Source organism: Neolamprologus multifasciatus, chromosome 18 (assembly GCF_963576455.1).
Source record: "Neolamprologus multifasciatus chromosome 18, fNeoMul1.2, whole genome shotgun sequence".
Taxonomy (NCBI): Eukaryota; Metazoa; Chordata; class Actinopteri; order Cichliformes; family Cichlidae; genus Neolamprologus; species Neolamprologus multifasciatus.
Genome location: NC_140456.1, coordinates 2,138,005 through 2,161,775, shown reverse-complemented (window position 1 = coordinate 2,161,775; position 23,771 = coordinate 2,138,005). Strand labels below are relative to the sequence as shown.

Genomic DNA, 23,771 nt, shown 5'->3' with positions numbered 1-23,771 from the left:
CAGAGGGTGGCTTGTCATTTCTGTTGTAGTTTTTTAGATTGGCCTCTAGGGGGCCAATTATTATTTTATTTATTATTTATTTTATAATTTTTTATATTTTATTATTTATTTTATAATAAGTATTTTGTTTGTTTGTTTACAATATGGACACTCTGCAATAATTTAAAAGTTTAATTTATTCGCAAACCTAATTTGTATTTATTTCCAAAAAGAAGTGTTTATTTATTATTCTGAAAGCTCGAGACAGTGCCAATAGTTCAGTGATATTTTGTAAAATTACAATGTGGAGACTCTGCAATAATTTGACAGAAGTGCTTATTTTTCACTTGAAATTTTTTTGTGGTCATTTTTATTAAGATTTTATTTTTTATCGGCAGAGAATAAAATAAAACCTGTCTTCCAATTCATTGCATTTGTGTGTGTGTGTGTGCGTGTTAGAAGTATCGTTTTTTTGTACTCTGTATCGGCAAGTACTCAGATCCAAGTATCGGTATCGTATCGGTTTGAAAAAATTGGTATCATTGCATCCCTAATGTATTGTATGCAGGAAACACCCTCTCCCATAGAAATGTCAGTATCAGCATCACTCGCTTGCATAATGAAAACAACACCAGCACTGGAATATTTTTGTTGACCAACCCAGAGGTGTGTTTGTGTGTTTTTCTGTTGGGTGTTTGGATTTAGTGAGAAATCTTTCTGCGCCAGAAATCTTCTGAAAGTGCTAATGTGAGACTGGCACATTTAGCCTGTGGCTCCATCACTGATCTGCGGCTGAGCTTTTCTAGCAGGATGATGCTGAATGTTTCCTGTCATTTAGCATTAGCAAACGTCTCCTCTGAGATACCTCAAATTTCACAAAAGGATATTTACTGATATATTTTATCTTGTAGAACTTGTGTTACTAATAAAGCATCAAAACAGAACTCATTAAAAAACAAAGTGACATCCAGATGAGCAAACTGAAAGCACGAGATGCTGGATCATTTCTATATTTCTGTTTCCTGTGGCACGCTCACAGCAGCAGTTTATCAATTAATTTTAAAATATGCTTGTAAAGAACCAGATTACCCTACATGCTAATAAAATAACCTCCAATATTGTAGGCTGTGCAACGTTGCAGTAACTCATCCACAACTTTTGGCATTTTAAAGAAAAAGAAAACAATCGAAAGCTCCAGTAGAAATACCCAGCGTCCTCTGCAGAACACAAACCCTCTCAAAATAATAAAAACCTGTGGATCGTTGTGACTCAGGCGTGGCTGGAGACTCGGCTACATTATCTATCATCGTCATCGATTGGTGTGTGGTCAGGGGGAAACAGAAGGAGTGGCCCTGCAGTTTATGGCCCCTGTTAGAGTAAAGTCCCTGTGCTGGAGCGCCAGCTGTCAGATTAACAGGACGTAACTGAAAGAGCGACACCAGAGCCTCCATCACCTCCAGCCTGTTTCTACCTGAAGGCTTCAGCTCAGAGGACACAGAGTTTCTCCCTTTAATACTCCTGTGAACGTTGCTGTTGTGGTAGCTCGATTTTTTGGGGAGAGTTGCTGTGTTTTTTTTTTAAGTAATTTTTGTGGAAACATCCTGTAATCATGTCGACGGCAGTGGAAGCGGTCGGGTTCATCATGTGCATAATCAGCTGGCTGGTTAACGGTGCGGCGCTGGTTAACGACTACTGGAAGGTTTCTACCGTGTCCGGCAGCGTGATCATCTCTCAGAGGCAGTTTGAAAACTTGTGGCACGCCTGTGCCGAGAACAGCGCGGGAATCGCCGAATGCCGGGACTTTGAATCGATGCTGGCCCTCCCCGGTAAGACCAGACACTCAAGTCCTCCTGTTACTTATCTCGAGCTGAGAGTTGATGTCAGACACTCTGATCAAACCTGATAACAAATTAATGTTAGCATTATATTTGCTTTAAAAAGCAGCATTAGTGTCTATGAAAAGCAGAACCCAGGAAACAGGATGTGCTCAGACCTTTTAGGCCCCACCAGACAAACAGTTTAGTTTCCATCTCATAAAGCTATAAAGGTGCCGTATCTTTGTAAAGCTCTTGTCACTGGTTGTTTAGAAAATAGGCCAGCATGTCGCGTGGCAGCATTTCAGAATTAGTCGTCCAAAGGTTGCTGACGGTTTCACAGACGGATGTTTCCCGCCTGAAGTAAAAATGAAAATAGATACTTATTAAAATGTTTGTTATAAAGTTGCCAAATCTTCAGAAAAATCTTAGCTTGATCAATAAAGGTTATTATTGGATTGTGTTAGGTTGACTTTTCCTCAGTAATTGTTATACAAGGATAGTTTTTGGACGCCATCTTGAGTTTTCTCTGTTGAAACAAAGAAACTTCTCAGAGAAGATAAAAACCCCAAACAAACAGCTCAGTATGTTTCTTCATTCTTTACTTTACTTGGACTTTAATGTAGCAGCAGGTTTATCTCTAAAAGCAGACTGGAGGCTTATTTTTGATGTTTTTTGTATTTTAAACCTCATCAAATCTCTCGACACTTTTTCCTACAGTGATAAAGACGTAACGAGATGCCAGGTTTCCTCCTGCAATTGAGGCTCTAATGAAAAACTCCAGTATAAAAGATTCAAAGTTACAATTTTTGAGAGTTTTGAACTTCTTTAGAAAGCTTAGTGTCATATATTTATATACCTGAAACCAAACTCATCATCATCATCATTACTCGGTATGACTCCTACCAGCTTACCCACCATTGCTCCTGAAACTCCCTGAAGCTCATAAAGAGGTGTGGTAGCTGTTTCTAATGATTAGCAGAGGTCATCAGGTTAATAAATGACTGCACCAGCTGTAAAACACACAGATACACACCTAACGTTACAGCCAGTTCCTCCTTTTCCTTAAACAGTTTAGCTTTTGTGTATTTTTAATAAAAGTTTAATAAAGATGTAAACATGAGTTTTACAGTAACAGGTGGTTACATATTTATATTTATATTTTTACCTTTGCACAGGTAGTTATTTCCCCGTTTGTTTTATATAACATTTAAAATAAAGAGTCATGGGAAGTTAGGACTGGTTTTACTGGGATTTTTCGTTCTTTTTGACATTTAAAGTTTGATTACAGCTCGCCTCACGCTTCTGGTTGCCAGGTCTGAGGTTTTGACTGAAAACATCAACTTTTTTGTCTGCTCTTAGGTCGACTTTGTTTTGCATGAAAACTATGTTCACATATAAAATAAAACAAACAAAAAAACAAGTTTCAGAATAAATGATTTATTGATTCCAACGAGTCTGGATCAGGTTTTGTCACACAGTACAACAGGTAATAACAGGGTGATGAACAGAAAGAACTCAAAGGACAAACCTGTCACTGAAAGAGTTCCCATCAAGCGCTCAGTTTCTTTGTGTTTACACAAAACTGATCTACTTGGTAAATTGCTGCGTGTGTTTTCATGAACAGAGCTGCAGAGGCTCTGTTTCTATGTGAAGTACAGAATTACTCACAAACCCCGAGTAAGTATGTAAATAATAATTAACGACTTCTTTCTGCGTCTGCAGTCCACGTACAGGCCTGTCGTGCCCTGATGATCATCTGTCTGCTGCTCGGCCTCGGCTCCATGATCGTCGCTCTCCTTGGACTCAAGTGCATCAAGATCGGCTCAGCCACTGAACAATCCAAGGCCAAGATCGCCACCATTGGAGGAATCCTGAGCATCCTCGCCGGTAAGTGTGACGGTTCATCTCTGTCACTCCACACGCTGCAAACACTGACACAGAAAACTTTGTCTGAAGTCAAGAAAAGGTTAATTGATTTTCTATTATTAAGACACTCAGTAAAGATTTACTACAAAATACAAAATACTGTCATAAGTTTTAGATATTTTGATATATTTGCATTCAGTGTTTTTCTTTCCAAGCTCAACAGAGTGATTGTGGATTATTATATATTGATGTATTACAGATGTTGGAAGTTGGAAGATCTGCAAGTTTTTTGTTCTTCTTTCTTTTGTTTCAGTGAAGTTTCTTCATTTGTTTACTGAATGAATTTACAGATTTATCAAAGAAATGATTACAAACTTCTGCATGAGCAAAAGTGACATGAAGTGTTTGCACAGTCTGCAAACCTGGAGCATTTCTCTCCGTGTTGTTCTCACACCTGAGCAGATATTTGCAGATTAGTGCTGAATAACACACGAGTTAGATCCTGGAGTTTTACTCAGTAAAACTGGAGCACAGACTTTTTGGATGACCTGTCAGTATAACTAAGTGCACCACGCTATTTATTAGATAATGCATTAAGATAGGGATGCACCGATACCAATACTGGTATCGGGTATCTGGGCCGATACTGTAAAATGTGTGTGTACTCATACTCGTAAAAGTTAACTGATACCATGAACCGATACTAACTTATTTCATTAATCAGAGGGTGGCTTGTCATTTCTGTTGTAGTTTTTTAGATTGGCCACTAGGGGGCCAATTATTATTTTATTTATTATTTATTTTATAATAATTATTTTGTTTGTTTGTTTACAATATGGACACTCTGCAATAATTTAAACATTTATTTTATTCTCAAACCTAATTTGTATTTATTTTATTCCAAACAGAAGTGTTTATTTATTATTCTGAAAGCTCGAGACAGTGCCAATAGTTCAGTGATATTTTGTTAAATTACAATGTGGAGACTCTGCAATAATTTAACAGAAGTGCTTATTTTTCACTTGAAATTTTTTTGTGGTCATTTTTATTAAGATTTTATTTTTTATCGGCAGGGAATATAATAAAACCTGTCTTCCAATTAATTGTATTTGTGTGTGTGTGTGTGTGTGTGGTAGAAGTATCGTTTTTTGTACTCTGTATCGGCAAGTACTCAGATCCAAGTATCGGTTTGAAAAAATTGGTATCGTTGCATCCCTACATTAAGAAAAGGCACCAAAATAAAAAGGATCCTCTTGAGTAACACAGACACGTGGAGGCCCTCATACGATCCCCGTGTAGGGTTAAACCACAAATGTTTTTGCAGCATGAGATGATGTTTTCATGCTTGGTTCTCTCCCAGGATTAAAGCCAAGCTCCTTCCTCTTTTTCCTCTCTTGTGCAGTTAAAGTTTATTGATTCACGTTTGTGTTTTTTATATAACACCAATTAAACGTAGGAACTGTCAGCTTACAGTCGTCCATATGGCAAAGTGAAGAGCCTCCAATAAACTGAGTGTTTATTGAATGTTATATTTGTAGGAAGTGTTGAGTCAGAGGTATAAAAATAATAAAAAGACATTGAAAGTACAAACTAATGCATGCTGTGAGGTGGAAACGAAACAAAGTCAAGTGAAACTTTAGTAAGAACTGGTGATGCGATGCTGTGGGTGCACTCACAGGTGGTGGAAGTGAGGCTGTAATACTTTGCTTGTGTCTGCAGGTCTTTGCTGCATGGTAGCTGCTTCCTGGTACGCAGCCCGAGTGGTTAATGACTTCAACGATCCGTTCTACGGTGGAATGAAGTACGTTCACCACACAGATGCTGAGTTTTGATCTCACGAGAGAGTTAAAAAGAAAAGATGATTGCCTTTAAGGGACAGCTGAGTCCTTTTTAATTCCTCCATTAATAAATTTGTTTTTGATGCTATAAACTAATATGACACAGCTTTAAATGTTAATTTAATCTGATTTTATTTTGTTATATTTGATCTTTTTTGCATTTTAAATGTAAGTAAAACAAATAAATCTGAGCGTTTTCTGCCTGAAACTTAAGTTTAAGCTGTTTGGTGTTTGGTGGCATGGTTCAGTCAGACCTCAGTCACAGAGAAAAACTCTAAATCAGATAGTGAGATGGTCCAGTCGTCTGATAGCTGAGCCACAGTCTTGTTTAGCCTCCCTGTACTCTAAGCAGGTACAGAGGAGCTTTATCAATCCTTAAAAATGGTTCCCGTCCTCTACGGGGTGGATTTCAGCTTCCTCCCTCAGGACGGAGGTTTCTATTTCCGAGATGCAGGACAAAGCGTTATAAAAACAGCTTTGTCCCCGTTGCTGTCACTGAATTAAATAAGAACTGTTTTTGATTCGAAATATTAAAATTACCATATATGTGCCACAGTGAGGTTTATATCTTTAGGTATGTGTGTTTTTAAAGGGAGCCAAATGCTGTCACTTTTTCTGTAAAGCAAACTTACCTTGCCTGTGGGTATAAATAAAGTTACCTTGACCTTAAGCTGAGTCTGTCTGTTAATAATCGTCATTTCATTTCCAGGTTCGAGCTCGGCACCGGCCTCTACATGGGATGGGCTGGAGCCTGTCTGGCCATGCTGGGCGGAGCTTTTCTCTGCTCGGCGTGTAAGAGAGCGTCGGTGAAGAAAGGGTAAACACGCACTCGTTACTTTTTATTGTTGAACTCTTAAATTACATTTTCAGTCTGGGGATGTTGCTGCTTTGAGAATCTGACTTTGTCTTTCTTGTTTTGCAGCGGTTACTATGGAAATGCACCACAGAAGGTGTACACGCCCACAGCCAAATCAGAACCAGACGCCAAAGCTTACGTCTAAATGCAAACGTTGTGCTTTGGATGGTCCCACAATGTCATAACAACACGATCATGCAGTACTGTCTGTATACACCTTACACTCAGACTTCTGTGTTTTTCTGTCATTTTTTCTAACTTGTGTTTGAAAGAAAACTTAAATCTTAAAGAAATCACAAAGATTTACAGATGATATTGATCGATATATCTGTTTGTGATTCTGGAAACCCTGTGTGCAGTTTGTTTTTATCGGAATAAAGTTTGTATTACATAAGAAATTGAGGTGTTGAGCTATTTTTTACAATACTCATATTGAATCCAAATCTTCTGCATGGATGTGGCTTTTCTATACAAACATTCATGTACTGCATATTTATTTGGTATTTTAAAATATTCAGATATGAATCCTGACATCTCACCTCTATAAACAGACTTCCTGAAAATCCTCTGATTTGTCAGTAAATTCACCAGTAATTATAAAAACACAGAGAAAACTGTAAAAATGCAATTAATCTAAACCAGTTGTCATTTTCACGAGATGTTTTGCTTCTGTTTGTGTTCTTTTTTTATTGCTTTCTCGTCTCTTTTGTTGCTGATTTTGCCTTTTGTGCTTCTTAAATGTGATTTTAATCATTTTGAAAGTAAACAATCCTCCAGAAAACAAAAGGAAATGCAGTTAAAGGTGCAATTTGTTTAAAATTGTATATTACTGTTTGAGTTAAATGATGCTTGCAGCAGTGTTACATGGAGCTTTTCCACCAGCTGCTTAATGAAGCCAAACGTGTTTATTAAAGCAGACCCTGTTAATGAGGTTGCCTGTAATGAAGTGTCTATGGACACTAATAAGCAGCTCTAGCAGTTTTTAACACAATAACATCCTGGAGTGCATTAAATTTGGACTTTGGATTGTGTTGTTAAAGTTTTGCAGCTTCTCGTTCTGTTAAAGATCTCCACCGTGACCATATAGTCCGAAGGAATTAAGTCATAAATAAACATTTAAATGGCAGAAAAGTTCCCGTTTTTTTTAATCATCGTCTGTGTGAGTTTGTTTGTTTTCACCGTTGGACTGAACTAAGAAACAACAAGAATTTTTTGTGGATTAATTTTGTGAAACTTTCTCCTTTCCTGTAATTTTACACATTGTTTACATTTTAAATCATGTTCACACACGTCTTTCATTTACTACATGAACATTTATTTATCACAGAGAAAAACTAAAATCCAGCCACATGTTACACTAGACCAGAGGTTCCCAAACTTTTTTTGCTGTGCCCCCCTTTGTTTTACAAGAAAAATGTTCGCTCCTGCCTTCTCGCACGTGCACGCGCGCATGCACACATCCTCTAACCACACGTACCCATATTTTGCTCCATTGCTGTTTCTTTCACACCTCAAACATTTAGTAAACAATTAAGCAAATACAAGTAATCTGCAATAAATTACAGGAAGTAATAAAATAAACTACTAACTCTTTTACGCTGCGTCCGCACCTACACGGGTATTTTTGAAAACGCAGCTGTTTCGTCCACGTAAACGGCGTTTGGAATCACCGAAAACTGAGATTTTTTAAAAACTCAGTTTTTGCGTTTACGTGTGGACGAGGAATACAGAGTTCATCACGCAACGTCAAAGGTATGTAACTTTTTTCACGTCACGCTGTGCGCCACGTTATTGTTTACATGAGATGAATTGCAGAATGGCAGATAGAGACAAAATACTGTTAATCTGACTATCTGCAGGTTTTACACACTTACATATACACATGTAGTTGTTTTTTTCCTGTGTAATAATGTTCAACATTGCTATCAATACATTTTTCAAAAAATGTCTCTCTGTGCAAAATGGGTTTAAAAACATAAACAGCTGTGGGATCCTGTTTGTCCGTGATTTAAACAGCCCAGCGCTGCTCCCGACGCAGGGAGACCAATCCTGCAGGGAGACCTACCTCGGCACTTGTGCAGGTGAAACCAAAGGGAAGATGTGCTTCACCATATTTTCTAGTCTTTGGCTTAGAATGAAGTTGGTTTGGAAACATATTCAGCGATGCTTCATCTCCTGCTTTGAGTTTCTGTGGCCGCCTGTGCTAGCAGTGTCCAAGCGTTTTGTCCCCCCCCCTTTTCATACCGCCCTCCCTGCAATGGCTCTGCACCCCCCCACCCCAGGGGGCGGGCCCCACACTTTGGGAAGGTCTGCACTTGACAATGTTACGTCTTGATGCATGTTCAATCATCCAGGGAATCCTGAGGACTCAGATTATGTGTGTTTGTACTTTTTTCTATTTCTGGTTTTATTGTGTATGTTGATTATTTTGAGTTTCTCTGTTTCAGCTCCTTGTAGCAGTTTGAGACCTGAGCCTTTGTGCCAGAGGCTTAAATCATCAATATACATGTAATTATTATGTATAACTCACTGCATGCAGAAACATTTTGTCTGGGATAACTTCTAAAGTATTTGAAATCTGCATATGAAAGCAAAGTAAGTGTGTATATGCATGTGTCTGTGTGTGTCTGTGTAGGTGTGTGTGTGTGTGTGTGTGTCTGTGTGTGTCTGTGTATGTGTGTGTGTGTGTGTGTGTGTGTGTCTGTGTGTGTCTGTGTATGTGTGTGTGTGTGTGTGTGTGTGTGTATATGTGTCTGTGTATGTGTGTGTGTGTGTGTGTGTGTGTTCACAGGTCTATATATAGGCAGAGTGATGCTGCTGAGCTTTAATCCACTGTTCTGCCTGTCAGCAGGTAAACAGACAGGTGGATTACTGCAGCACTTTCATCATCATTATTACACCGGAGATTACAGCACACACACACACACACACACACACACACACACACACACACACACACACACACACACACAGTCCCTATCAAAAGTCTGAACGTGTTTCCCTTTTTCTTTTAGTTTCACACTCAAATTAACACAAACACAAAGATTTGATTGTGTTACAAAAAGTGGAAAAACTTTGATGAATCTGAACTGAAAAGCACTTTATACACGTTAGTTTGTGATAAAGTAAATAAATGAATGGCCTGTTTTAAAAATGATTTATACCACGTGCTAAACACAGATTTTAGTTTTTGCCTCATTTCTGTCCTCCATAAATCACATGGTTAAAGGAGCATTGGCTTAGTTTAAATGTAAACGTTAACCACTGTCTGCTTATTATATGTCTGATGTCATCAGTCATTTCTGGGTCCGAACACTGAGAGTTAAAAAAGCTCCAATAAAATGTAGGTATAAAAAATAGTGAACAAAATAAGATGCTGACCACCGTGATGCTGAAACTGAGGCTCCTAAATCGAGCCACCTTGGCGGAGTCCATCTTTTAGATACAGTCTATGCTTTTATGCATGGCTTCTTTTTTACTCAGAAAAAAATCAAGCAAAAACAAATATGTACAATTAAACTCCAAAGTAATCAATTAACACTTTTAATAAAGGATGTTTAAAATAATAATAAAGATTATTTTTTATTATCAGTCATTAACTTATTTTGTTAATGCTCACCCTTGTTTTACATCACTTTCAATACCTTCCACTGCATGAACTGAACTGCATAAATACATTTGCCCTGACAGAAATAATTCAGCACCTTAAATGTGTAAAGCTGATGAAAGCTGAAGGGGTTAAGAGAGATAACGTGAGGTAAAACACAGGCTGAAAGCACGTTTTGTTCCCTGCACTCCTCACTCTGTCACGTCTAATCCAGCCTCGTTGTGCTGACTGAGGATAACCAGCTTCAATCCTCTCAGTCAGCTCATTCACGGAAGTCTGTCTCTGTCTGTCTGTCCATCTGTCTGCGCGTGGAGGTTTGTAGGTGAAGAAAGTGGGAGGGAGGTCCTGAGGGCTGGTCAAAGTTCACCGCTGGGTCACCTGATTGGCTGAGAGAAGCTGTGAAGGACAGCGGGCATTTACATATAGAGCCTCGGGGACAGACTCCTGTCTCCTCCTCTGATCCAGCCTCGGCACACCTGCGCACCACAGGTGAGTCCTCTGACACATCCAAGGTGTTCCTGCTTTATATTTACATTTGTAGATCCTGGAGGGTCTTTCAGATTAAACCTGTCAGTACAAAAGGAACTGTTATTAAACTGAGCTGCTAAAGTTTCCTCCAGGAGCTGAAAAGGAGCAAAAGCCTGTGATTCCAACAAAGACAGAGAGAGAGAGACAGAGAGAGCTCTGCTGTGAGAAACTTTAAAGACCAAACCAAAACAACAAAAAGTGACACTTTATTTAATATCCTCAAAATTTCCCCTTGTGGGACTAATAAAGGTATCTTATCTATTTTATCTTAAAACAAAAAAATTCTTCTGCTTCTGTTTTAATTTTCAGTTTCAAACTAAAATAGACACAATTATCTTCAAAGTTCAGGATCAAAGGTTTCATGTTCAAGCTTAGAAATAAATAAAATACATAATTAAAACTCACTTTATCTGATTATTTGGGGGAAGTTTGTCACTTGTTTTTTTGTCACTTAATTTAAGACAAATGTGATTTTCAGGACTCAAATTAAAAAAAGTTTGTCCCTGAGTTTAAAAAGTAAATGTTTATTCTTTATATTGTGGGATAAATAAAACTAAAAATAAATAAAACTAACTGGGCTACACATGTGACATGTTTCATTTCTAAGCAAAAAATGATTTCTGGGACTTCAGACACATTTATGACTGAGCTTAAGAAACTACAGATTTCTCAAATTGTGGATGTTTTTTTTTGTTGTTGATTAGTTTTGATGTCATGAGAAATTATTTTGCATTAAAAATCATCTTATTTCAGTCAGATTTTGGAATACAAATGAGTAACACTGACACGTGCTCTTTATTCAGTTGTTGTTATTATTGGAAGTACAAAGTTTCTTTGTGGATGCAGACTTCCTCACGTCGCCCTGGACCGATTTTGAAGATGTTAGCAGGTGTAGCTTTCACTGAGACGAGGTCACAGACTTCTGAGAAGGTTTTAACAGGATTAACTGAGTTAAGTCTGATCAAACCTCTCGGTTATCTCAGGGTAATTAAATCAGCAAGGAGAAATCGTTTATCCTTGTGAATGGACAAACAAACAAAGAAATAGATAAATAACACATCGTTAGTGAAAATGTGTCTTTTTGTACATATAATTCATCCATCCATCCGTCCATCCGTCCACCCATCCATCCGTCCATCCATCCAACCATCCAACCATCCAACCATCCGTCCATCCATCCATCCATCCGTCCATCAATCCATCCATCCGTCCATCCGTCCATCCTTCCATCCATCCGTCCATCCAACCATCCATCCATCCATCCATCCATCCATCCATCCATCCGTCCATCCATCCATCCGTCCATCCATCCGTCCATCCGTCCATCAATCCATCCATCCGTCCATCCATCCAACCATCCAACCATCCGTCCATCCATCCATCCATCCGTCCATCAATCCATCCATCCGTCCATCCGTCCATCCTTCCATCCATCCGTCCATCCAACCATCCATCCATCCATCCATCCATCCATCCATCCATCCGTCCATCCATCCGTCCATCCGTCCATCAATCCATCCGTCCATCCATCCATCCGTCCATCCATCCATCCATCCGTCCGTCTGTCCATCAATCCATCCGTCCATCCATCCGTCCATCAATCCATCCGTCCATCCGTCCATCAATCCATCCGTCCATCCATCCGAACATCCGTCCATCCATCCATCCATCCGTCCGTCCGTCCATCCATCCATCCGTCCGTCCGTCCGTCCGTCCGTCCGTCCGTCCGTCCGTCAATCCATCCATCCATCCATCCATCCATCCATCCATCAGTCCATCCGTCCGTCCATCCGTCCGTCCGTCCATCCGTCCGTCCATCCACCCGTCCGTCCGTCCATCCATCCGTCCGTCCATCCGTCCGTCCGTCCATCCGTCCGTCCATCCACCCGTCCGTCCGTCCGTCCGTCCGTCCGTCCGTCCGTCCATCCATCCATCCATCCATCCATCCATCCTCTTCTGCTTTCAGTTCAGGGTGATAGGTGGGGTACACCCTGGTGTCTATCGCAGGGCTTGTAAAAGAATAAATATGTACCTGAATGAACTTACAGTCCACATGTACATTGTGACAAACTGACTCATATTTCTCCCTGATTAACTTCCTGTTTTCTTCATCTTTGGTGTCCAAATCTCTCTCCTGGTTACTTTGAATCATCAGCAAAACACGTTTCTAACAGTGTCACAGGAACTACTTACTACTTCTATTTTCAATTAGTGAAAATGTTTCTCACTGGTGATTTTTATGGAAACTGGCTTTTTTTTAGTGAAAGATATAACTGAGGTGTGTTTGTAGACCACACGTGGAGGACAAAGACAATATTTGGTTGGCAAGAAAAGGTTTTACAGATTTTTAGTTCACCATCAACTTGACATTTTGTTATTTTGTTGAGTAAATCAAGAATTAGACAGAATTTATTTTCAAACATTTTGAGTTTTTAGACGTTGCTGTGATGTCGCACGCTTTGTCAGTCAAGTTATTCCTTTCCTTCATTCAGGCACCGCGGACCAGCCTCCTTCAGCCTGAACCAAGATGAGCCCCAAAAATGTGATTTTCAAGAAGGTTTGCAAGGACAAGTCGGTGAGCTGACAAATCCTGGTTGAGTTTTCTCAGTAAAATTAGAACCGTGAGTGTTTTCCCGAAAGGATTTTCCAGACTGACAGTCATGTTTATTCATGACTGTCAGCTGAAATGTTGTCATACAGCTAAACTGCATTCTCTGATATTTATCGATGAAAAGGCTTCTTCTTTTCTTTTTCTTTTGCTTCTTCCTCGTCCTTTTCTTTTCAACTCTGTACATCTACACTTTTGTTTTTGTTTTAGCCACATGACAAAGAGACACATTTACAGAAGCCAGGAACGTCTCATACGCTTGTTTTTGCCATTATAGAATTTCTGTTAAGAGATTTTTCATTTGGGAAACAGGTGGAGGTGAACCTGAATCATTTAAAGGTTGCCTTGTTGCCTCTCTGTGAGATCTATCATCAAAGGTTCTCTGAGCCTTAAACCTGTCTGAATGTGTCGTATTGTCAGTGTTAGGCTCGTCAGGACATTAATCCAAACCACGATGTTGCAATAACCCAACCCTAATAGCTGAGATTCTTAAATCTAACAAAGCAAACAGTTAAAACGAAACTTCAAATGTATAAACAGTAACAAGTCTCAGCTTTGAGGTGAACGATGGAAGTGGCGAGCAAAGAATTCTTTTTATTGGCTGAAGCCTGGAACCAATCATCAGCAACAAAAGACAAGTGATGTCATTTGTATGTAGTCACGGCTTCATGGTTAAATTGTGCCACAGGCCTAAATCTAACTGCCACTGTGGCATCCTACCACCAGCAGTAATATCCTGTGTAATCACACTACACTGACCAGCACAACGAGGACGTCCTGGTGAAGAAACAGGCTGTGGTTGGAGTGGAAATATAACTCTTAATGCTGCTGCTTCTGTGTATAGAAGACATCATTTCCGACGCCCTTCTCTCTCTCCAGCGCTTCAATGAAAGTAACTTTAATTCTGTGAAGCAGCTCAGCTCACTGATCCTCTGAAGGTCGACACGACAACCTGAGCTGATTTATGATGGCTTTATTGCAGCTTCGCTCTGCTGCTGAGTGCTCTGTTTATCGAGCACATGTCTGACCTCAGTACAGTCTGTGCTGAGCTATAACATGAGGCCTTCTCCCACAGGCTGGGAACACCTGGATAACAAAAACATGCCTGTCGGAAATGCTAATGCTAAATGCTAACGCTCAGGTGACACTGCTGGAGAGCGCTTTGTCTTTTATGAATTATTAGAAAAGATATGAATCTGAATAAATAATAACAAAGAATTAATTATTCATTATATGTTAATTTCATATTTTCCGAAATGCTTCCATCGCTTTAGCTTTTGCAGTTTGTCTGTTTCACATCAGTCTGAATATTATTGAGTTTTTAATGTAAACATTTTTTTCTAAATTTCTTTCATTATTTTCATTTTTTAAACAATATTATTGTTCAGTTACTCGAAATAAACAACAACAGAAACAATGAATATGTCATCAGCTGGTCAGTCTCATCACACAGCTTCTGCTGAAAGGCTGAATTCACTTCAGAATTATCAGCTGAAAGTTTCTTGACTGTTTCCTCTGAACTCACCTCTAACTTCTTTCGAGTGTGAGGGAGTCCCTCCAACCAGCCCACGTGTACTTTCTGCATTCGTTTGTTCTTCAGGAGGATCAGATATTAAAAAAAGCTATAAGAATTATAAATCAATCAAACTATATAGAACCAACTAACATTTTGTTTATTAATCTGAATACCCTGAAATTTTATGATTTAGTTGAATATAAAATGGCACAGATAATGTATAAAGCACAAAATAACTTGCTTTGCCCCAGTACTCAGAAGCTGTTTAAAGTCAGAGAGAGTCAATATGACTTAAGGGGAACAGATTTCTTTAAAAAAAACAAGATAAGGACAAATATAAAGCAGAGATGTGTTTCTGTTAGAGGAGTTAACCTGTGGAATAGTTATGACAGTGATTTAAAAAGGTGTAGTTCTTTTTCCTTGTTTAAAAACATGTTTAAAAATAGAGTATTAGAAAAATATATAAATCAAGAATGAAAAGAGCAAAAATAATAATACTGAAACTCTTCATTGTTTTGCTTTGATGTAGTTACTTATCTAAGGTGGAAAGTTTTTTTGTTTGTTTGTTTGGTTTTGCTTTGCTTTGTTTTATTCTTTGCTTCGAGCCCTGTGTACAGGAGCTGCATGCAAAAAGATGTTTTTGTTAAAAGGGTTGGCGTAATAAGCAAATGCTTCAGCCAATACCTTTTGATTAGCCTTGTCTCATGCTTTCTTGCTTTGTGGTAGATCTTTGTTCTGTATTTATTGAGATATTTGAATGCTGATCAATCAAATCAAATCAAATCAATATCAGACCTGTTGTGCTGCCGACTCAGATTTATTAGTTGAGCTATGTCCCACCTGAGCTGCAGGTGTCTGGACTCAGTAGATTGTAGACCTCGGTCATTAAGGAAATTGGAGCAGACAAACTGGACCTCCACAGCCGAAGGAACCAGCTGAGGTGCGTTTAGGTGATGCTTCCTGGATGTGGTGTTTCAAGTCTTTCTTTCCTCCTTCAGGTTGGCGTCTACATGGGGAAAAGAGACTTTGTGGACCGTGTTGATTCTGTGGAACCACTGGGTGAGTCTGTTGTTTAAATTGGGGAGAAACCTCAACATTGCCCGTGATGAAGCGCGGCAGCACTGATGGTGCAGAGCTTTTTGGCTTGTTTGGGTTTTTTGTTCAGTTGAATTTTCTGTGTAATTTACTGAACTCAAAGTTGAGAATAGAAACATGACAGCTGGACTTCTGGTAAATCAAATTAATAATCAAAGTAAATAACCAGCACAAATTACAATAAATGGCATTTATAATGTCCAGCTATATTAGCATATGGATTGAAACTTTATTGCATCTATTTATGTCTTTACGTTGCTGTTTGAATATTTTGATCATCCTTTTACATGAAAGTGTAAATTTGTTTTATTGAAAATCTCATTTTTACCACTTTACTGTTTTTATTACCACTAGATGGCGTCATCCTCGTTGACCCGGAGGCCCTGCAGGGGAGGAAAGGTCTGAACAAAATACCAGAGCTCATTTTATTGGACAGTTTCTTTTGCATATATGTCCATGGCCACAGCCACACTGGATTAAAAGAGTTACATTTAGATTCATTATGTTAGCTACAGTTTCCTGATACTCAGCCTGACGGGTCTTTGAAAAGTTGCTTCTCATTGTTTTTTGGTTAAATATGAAAATAACGAAATCGCTGACTGTTTGAACTCGGATTCAAAGAGATTCCAGTCATACAAATATATAAATATAAAGGAGATTTTTGAACTCTCTTCTGCCCTCTAGTGTTCGTCACGCTGTCGTGCACCTTCCGCTATGGCAGAGATGACATGGATGTGATGGGAATCGCCTTCCGCAGGGAGCTGTACCTGGCCACCCGGCAGGTGTACCCGCCCCTGCAGGACCGCGAGAAGGGTATCCACACCAGAGTCCAGGCCAAGCTCCTGCGCAAGCTGGGAAACAACTCATACCCGTTCTTCTTCGAGGTGACGCTTCAGCGGCACTGCAGACAGGCAGAAACTTCAAATAGAAATAAACTGAAGTCCTGAGTTTAAATCTGCTGAAGAAAGCAGGGAAAAGTCAGAGATGGATGAGATGAAGACAAAAAAATCATTTTAAGCACACAGTGCAACACGGACAGGAACTACAGCCTTAGGAGAAAATCATATAGACATTCAGGTGCATGCATGTTGGGTTAAATTCATGTTTTTGTCAAATCTCAGGTGTGTGGTGAGATTTTGTGGCAGAAAGAATAAGAATAACTGAGACGGCTCGACGTTCTGCTACCTGAGCTGAAAGTTAAGGCCCAGTGTGGTGACATCATCACTGTAACCGTTAAGGACAAGTGACTGGTTCATGGATCACAGACAGACGCTAACATGCTGGCACATAAGAGGAAATGAATGCTTCTGTCTCAGTCTCCATACAGTCCATACGTTTGTTTTTCTTCTTTGTAGTTCCCCGATAACCTGCCGTGCTCAGTGGCCCTCCAGCCAGCACCCAGTGATGTCGGAAAGGTAAGATTCAAACTCACGAGTCAGCAGCAATGACACGAACGCCTCACAGGCTGGTGAAGCATTCTCGTCTCTCCTCTTCTGCAGCAATGTGCTGTGGAGTTTGAGATTAAGGCGTTCAGCGCTGAAAGCCAGGACGCCAAAGTACGCAAACGGTGAGTGTCAGCGGGTCTGATCGGACGGTAGGAGCGGGAACACAGCTGGAAGTGAACGAAATTAGTCTAATGTGGATGCTTTTGTCCTCTTTGGTACAACAGGAGCACAGTGAAGCTGATGCTCAGGAAGGTGCAGTACGCTCCGGAGGGCGAGGGGATGGCGCCCTCTGTCGAGACCACCAGGGACTTCGTCATGTCGGACAAACCGCTGCACGTCAAGGCCAGTTTGGACAAAGAGGTGGGTCCAAAGTCTGAAGCTTCAGTTGAGCAGATACTTCATAGCTTTGGCGTGTTTTTATCATGAAGGGTTTGGCGGGTTTTCATTGTTGGTTTCTGTGATTTTTTCCCTTTTCAACTAGTTTTTGATCAGTTTCAGGGAATAATCCTGACAATGCTCACTTCCTCCGACCCTGTGTCCTGTTTCAGGTTTACTATCACGGTGAGCCCATCAAAGTTACCGTTAGCGTCACAAACAACTCCAGCAAGAACATCAAGAACATCATCCTCTCCGGTAAACGCGACACTTAAGAGCTCATTTTATTTCTCAGAGGTTCATGTTAAACACATAAGAGTTGATGTCTTAAACATCATGTCTTTTTGTGTCTCGTCTTTCCCAGTTGACCAGATTGCCAACGTGGTTTTGTACTCCAGTGACAGCTATGCCAAATGCGTGGATATCGAGGATTCTGGGTAAAAGTCAGGACACACTGAACTCATCATCTTACCTGCATCGTGCAGTTTATCTTTTTCTCCCAAAAAGAAAAACTGACTTCCACACGAGCAGGTTAATCATTAGATATTGAAATATTATTTTTATCCTTTTATCCTTTTTCAGATCTATAAATTTGAACAAAGTGGAGAGAAAATACAGACGCTTCCTTTAATTGTTTGATCTGAACCATTGCAATCCACTTTTAATCAGAATTGATTGTATAGGATCAAATTGTTTATTGTGCTTTTCATCATATTGTTAGACCCCTTTAGGTTCATCGTACCTTCTAGTTCTGATCTTTTAAAGTAAATTAACAGGACTTCTCAGAATTTTGTAACAAATGTAACATTAAAATTTGCTGATATTTTAACTTTTTGATTATTTTGTGTGTTTCCTTTAAAGCTCATCTGTTCTTTCTTGTCAGGGACTCGGTGTCTCCTGGAGCGACGCTGCAGAAAGTCTACACGATGCTGCCTCTGCTGGCAAACAACAGGGAGAGGAGGGGCATTGCTCTGGATGGCAAACTGAAGCACGAAGACACCAACCTGGCCTCCTCGAGCATGTGAGCAGTCACTCAGCTCCAAACGTTGATGCTCAGTTAGAAAAGAAGCTTTCAACCGTTTTTTCCGTTTCAGTGTCAAAGACGGCGTGCTGAAGGAGGTTCTGGGGATCATGGTCTCGTACAGAGTCATGGTGAAGCTCATCGTTGGCGGGTCAGTCTCTCCTCTTCGTGTGTTTGAAATGTGGCTTCATTTCTTTTAGTATCCTGAAATGTTTTTTGCATTTCTTTCTGAGGATGAGATAAAAAGCAGGCAGAAGATGAGCCTATTTGCTTTGATTTTCTTTGATTCGTTGTGGTGCTCACTGCTGCTTAAGAGCTCCAATTTTCTTCATGTTACTCTCATAAACCTGAGCCAACCTGTGACCCGAGTATCCTAAAAATGTGCATAGAGGAATGAAAAGCACTGAAACTGAATGTACTCGTGTTCAAACGTCCTGTCCTTGTTGCCACTGCATGTAAACGTGTTTCTACTTGTTCTGATCTTTGTCTCCAACACGCTCACAGGATGATGGGGTCGAGGTGAGTTCATGTGTCCTTGTTTTCACTCATAGTTACTACGATGTTCAGTTTCTAGGATCAGCAGTATTGCTCAACGTGAGCTGAAGACACTCAGCAAACTGCTGCAGGATGAATCAGACATTAAATGATGAGACAGAAACGTTTGTTGTGGTTTCTCTCTGCAGCGAGGTCGGTCTGGAAGTTCCCTTCAAACTGATGCACGCCAAACCAGATGCAGGTAAAACTGCAAATGTCCTCATGTTTACAGCAGCTGTGCACATCTGTACCACTGCAGGTTCTTTACTTCAAAAGTCAAACCAGATTATTAGATAGACAATATTATATCAGTGTAACACATATGCTTATATTCAGTTTTATATATGTATTAAAATAAATTAAGTTGCAAAAAAAAAACAGTTAAAGAAATGTAAAATTTTCCAGAGTGAGTAACTCAGCATGAAAGAAAAGATTTCCTGAATCCTCAGTGGTTCTCAAAGTGGGAGTTAGCGCCCTCTGCTGGGTCTTAAAAGAACTGCAGTTTATTTTCTGTATCTGTTTTAAGTGAAAACAGATCAAATAATTAGTCAAATCTTTAATGTCAACATTAAAGATTTGACTAAGGTGGCTATCAGGTAACAAAGGGTTTAAATTTAAGGTTTGGTTGGGCCTGAAATCTGAAATCTGAAGTTTAGGAGAGACGCTCAGAGAAACAAAACTGTGTTCATTTTGTTCAAACTTCTTTGTTTGTTTTTTCTTTTTGCTGCCATCAGTGAAGGAGAGGTAAATATGCCAAATAATTTCTGTTTATCTGATCTTGTGTAACTTTGAAACATATTTTCCGTCGACACAGCACTGGTGCGTAATCCACAACACGTCGATAGCTCTGCTGGAAACACTTGCATGAGTACTTACTGCAAGAATATTAACAACTGAAAAAAAATAAAGAATATAAACAATGATTTTATCCCCATGGAAGACACCCTGAATTGTTCTAGTGATTATGCGCTGAGTTGGTTGGAAGAGACTGAAGCAGTGAACATGATCGAGTCAGAGGCAGCAGATTAGTTAAACATCGTCGTGTTTATTGTGCCCGATGTTGCTTTTGTTCCTTTTATCCAGGGACAGGATCGAGTTTCTTCATCAGCATTTTTAAGGGCTTCCTCTCTGCCAGCTCCTGTCCTCATCAGCAGTATCAGCTTCCCTTTGTTTGTTCTTCAGTGTTCGGTGTCTTTGTGTCCTCTTTCCTGCACAGTGTGAGAAATTGCTGAGAGGTCAATCCAGTCTTTTTATTTCCATCTTTTCTTTCACATCAGTCGATCAGATTACCAGAGTTACAGAGCAGATTAAAACCGAAGAAAAGTCCAGCTAAGAAAAAGTTCATCAGATTAGAAACAAAAATGGAAAATAATGAGGACTCCTAGTCGAAGACAGCTAACTAAACGTCCTCTCTGAGAGAATCTTTTCAATCTCATAATGAGGCAGTCACGTCATTTAAGACAAACGGGGCCTCGTTTATCTTCGGTGACGTGATGTTCTGAAGCACGATACGGGCCTCGACACAACGACTTCATTTGGACACGCACCTTTGCTTGACAACGACTTCGGGGCTTCAGTGTCAGACGTAACATCACGCTTGAAAACAAAAAGCTAACACAGCTGGTTGGAGGCTCTGTGTGGCCTCCCTGACACGTTTTCTGGTTTATTCATAGCAGAACATGTGAAGAAACTGAAAATACACCTTAAACTCTGTCAGGATGGCAGTAATCTAATACTTTTTACAGTATGTGGTTGGAGACGGACAAAAAACGCCAAACAAACACTAAAAAGTATTTTGTTTTACTGTTAATGTAAAAAGTGATAGTGATAAAAACATGACGAAAGTTAGAAAGTTGTACCTACCGAAACTGCCAATCACGCCTACCCCCAACAGGGAACCAATCCCCATCCAGAATTACTCCAAAAATAAGAAAGGCAAAATAATAAAAGAGTGCCCGAAGGAAGAACTTAAAAAGCTCAGCTGGACACTCACCTAACTTAACTGGGAAGGTGCATTTCTACTCTTCTCAAAAAGCAACACAACCGTCACACAAAAGCCAAAAAACCCCAAACACCACTAATTTCAAACTCCCTTTTCAGATCCCGGACGAGCCCCCACTTGTTACGTTCCCTTGAGGGGTCTAGGTGGTGAGGGGGAAGTAACAAAAAGTGTCCAGGTCAGGAAAAGGAGTCAAGGAGGCAAAAAGGGTTAAATTAAATAGTTTTATTAAAGTAGCTCAACTAAAAGAGACGAACAAGCCGCTTCACCATTTAAGGAAACAAACACTCAAGCGTTGGTCAATAAAATAAAAAGTAAGTCAAAAGAGAGCAGCTTACTAGCTGCAACCACACTAATGGCACTCTGGCCCAGAGCTCACCTTTCCCTGGGCTTAAATACTTTTAATTACTGATGATGAGTCAGCTGTGTAAAAGGGAAAGGTGGCACCTCAAGCAGAAGAGGTGGTGGGACACGCCCACACAGGCACCTTCAGGAGGAGGCCCTGCTAGGGCCGTAACAACGTTCAAGTTCTCCAAGCTTTTTAACTTTTTTCCTGAAATAATTTCTAACTCTTCTGATTCCCTCAGTGCTGAAGAGATGAAGAATCAGGAAAAATACTGCTAAAAACATCTCTTTCTCCTTTTCAGGATGAATCTCAGCATGTTTCATTATTGTGGATGAATGGGTGACAGCGTAAAGTGGGAGAAAATCTCCTTCACACAGTCTAGTATATGTGACTAGATGGTAAAGACAGTAAAAGTTTACTAAGAGTCGTGCTGATGTGGTCGGAGGTCAGACACATCTGGGCTGTGTCAGTTCAGCTGCAGCACGAGCAGATGTTGTGTAGGCTGTTTGTGGGTCAGACGCCACCTCAATACATCAAAGTGTTGCTCTGTGGATGCTCAGCTGAAGTCTTAGGCTACGTTCACACTGCAGGCGCATCAAATCCGACTTTTTTGCGACCCATATCCCATCACGCTTTGACAGCGTGAACGGCACAAATCCGATATTTTCAAATCCGACCTGGGTCACTTTCGTATGTGGTACTGAATCCGATACATATCTGATGTTTTAGAAAGCGACTGTTTGATGGTCACGTCACATTAAATCCGTCTTTTACGTCACTGAGACAAGACAGACGCTAATTATCAGCGCCGGAGAAGACAAACGAGAAAGCATGGCGGCGTGTTTGCTGGTTCCGACTCCGTGTCCATATAAACCTCTGCACGGAGGCAGCAGCCACTGCTCCAAACAAGGCCATTGTTAAAGTACGGCCTCTCTGTTTTTCCTGTGTCCTTCTTTCTCTAATTAATCTGTCAAACTTCTGTCAGTTACGACTGTGCAGAAATCGACAGACTGCTGCAACAACACCTACTAACTCTGTAGCTGCTATTTTTACCTCTGTAAACAGAGCGCACTGAGTATGACGTCTTCTTTTGCGCATGCGGGCCGCTTTGAGGGCCGTGAACCGTTCACACTAGAGTGTGTTTGCTGTCACATTTTATTTGTAGTGTAATAAACCAGACAAAAATTGAGCATCAGGACCTGCAGCGTGAACGTAGTCTGCAGTTTGTGCTGTCTGGTTTCCCAGCTTTCCATCCTGCTCTGTGTCCCTGCATGTGATAACTGTGGGGCTGATTAAACACTAACTTTCTCTGCAACGCTGCTGCTGTCTGCAGTGAGCAGGAGGAGGAGCTTGTGTTCGAGGAATTCAAGCGCTCCTACCTGAAGGGGATCATCGGCGATGATGACGACGAGGAAGGCAACGTTTCGGGTGGTGACGACATGGCGCCCAAAGAGAAATAGAGGAGAGAGAGCGAAAGAGGGTGAAACAAAGAATGCTGGGAGTTTGAGTTTGTGCTAGAAAAAGATTTAAAGGAGCAGACCTGTGGTTGTGCATGTTTAACCTTCGGGTGTATTTTACATCCCTGCAGGATGTTTTCATCCATCCAGCTCTATTATGCTTCAGCTCCCGAGGAAACAAACATCTGTTATCTTTTGTTCATCAGGTAATAGCTGAAAAAGCAAAAACTGTGACCTAAAGCGAGATAAATGCTGCACAAACCTGCAGGGGTGCAGAATCACAGAGTTATTACCTTTGTAACTGCTTGTAAACACGAGGTTTCAGCCAGATTCAGAAATCAATAAACGTCTAAACCAATAGAGTTTTTCAACACCAGTGGACTCCAGATGTTAACATCAGATCTGAGGACAGAATAAAGACTTGGTGACAAATAATTTGAAGCTAGCATCCTGTTAACATGCAGAACCACAGAAATGATCCTTATATTAAAAAAAAATCCCTTTAACATTATTTAAAGGTTTGTTGTGTAGTGCTTTTTTGGCTCCACTCTTCATGTTCAGTCATTTATGTGTCTTTTGAAAAAAGACAGTTTCTGTTTTAATGAGGCAGAAACTGATTATAAAGGTGTTTCTGACTTTGATGAGTTCAGATTTACTGTAGAGACACTGATGTAGAAGGATCAATTCAATCTGGCCCTCAAATGTTTGTGCGACACTTTTAAATCTGAAAATAAAGCGAATTTATTCATTTCTTTGCTTCTTTGCTCATTTTCTGGTTTAAAGTTCTGAATGGCTGAAATGTGGGCGGGGCCAGAGCCGACAACTGGATCCAGCTGGACGCCTGTTGTGTTACTGAGTCTTTATCTTACAATATAAAGTGCCGC

General features: G+C 40.2%; 2 protein-coding genes across 3 annotated transcripts; both read left to right on the top strand.

Moving 5' to 3' along the window:
- Positions 1–1,342: 1,342 nt before the first annotated feature.
- On the top strand, positions 1,343–7,497 carry cldn15la (claudin 15-like a). The gene is made up of 5 exons (XM_085140975.1): positions 1,343–1,805; positions 3,519–3,683; positions 5,382–5,463; positions 6,210–6,317; positions 6,423–7,497. Exons 1-5 carry the CDS (start codon positions 1,589–1,591, stop codon positions 6,499–6,501), a joined length of 651 nt encoding a protein of 216 aa, XP_084997101.1. The 5' UTR covers positions 1,343–1,588; the 3' UTR covers positions 6,502–7,497.
- Positions 7,498–10,272: 2,775 nt separating this feature from the next.
- On the top strand, positions 10,273–23,635 carry saga (S-antigen; retina and pineal gland (arrestin) a). 2 transcript variants are annotated; one of them, XM_085140876.1, is made up of 16 exons: positions 10,273–10,452; positions 12,984–13,066; positions 15,614–15,674; positions 16,065–16,109; positions 16,395–16,594; positions 17,066–17,125; positions 17,210–17,277; positions 17,380–17,515; positions 17,704–17,788; positions 17,895–17,967; positions 18,414–18,551; positions 18,625–18,702; positions 19,056–19,070; positions 19,235–19,287; positions 19,820–19,829; positions 22,764–23,635. In XM_085140876.1, exons 2-16 carry the CDS (start codon positions 13,019–13,021, stop codon positions 22,888–22,890), a joined length of 1,197 nt encoding a protein of 398 aa, XP_084997002.1. In that variant the 5' UTR covers positions 10,273–10,452; positions 12,984–13,018; the 3' UTR covers positions 22,891–23,635. The 2 variants fall into 2 exon arrangements, with proteins under 2 accessions (XP_084997002.1, XP_084997003.1); XM_085140877.1 differs by lacking the exon at positions 19,820–19,829 and having other exon boundaries at positions 19,235–19,301; positions 22,768–23,635.
- Positions 23,636–23,771: the final 136 nt, after the last annotated feature.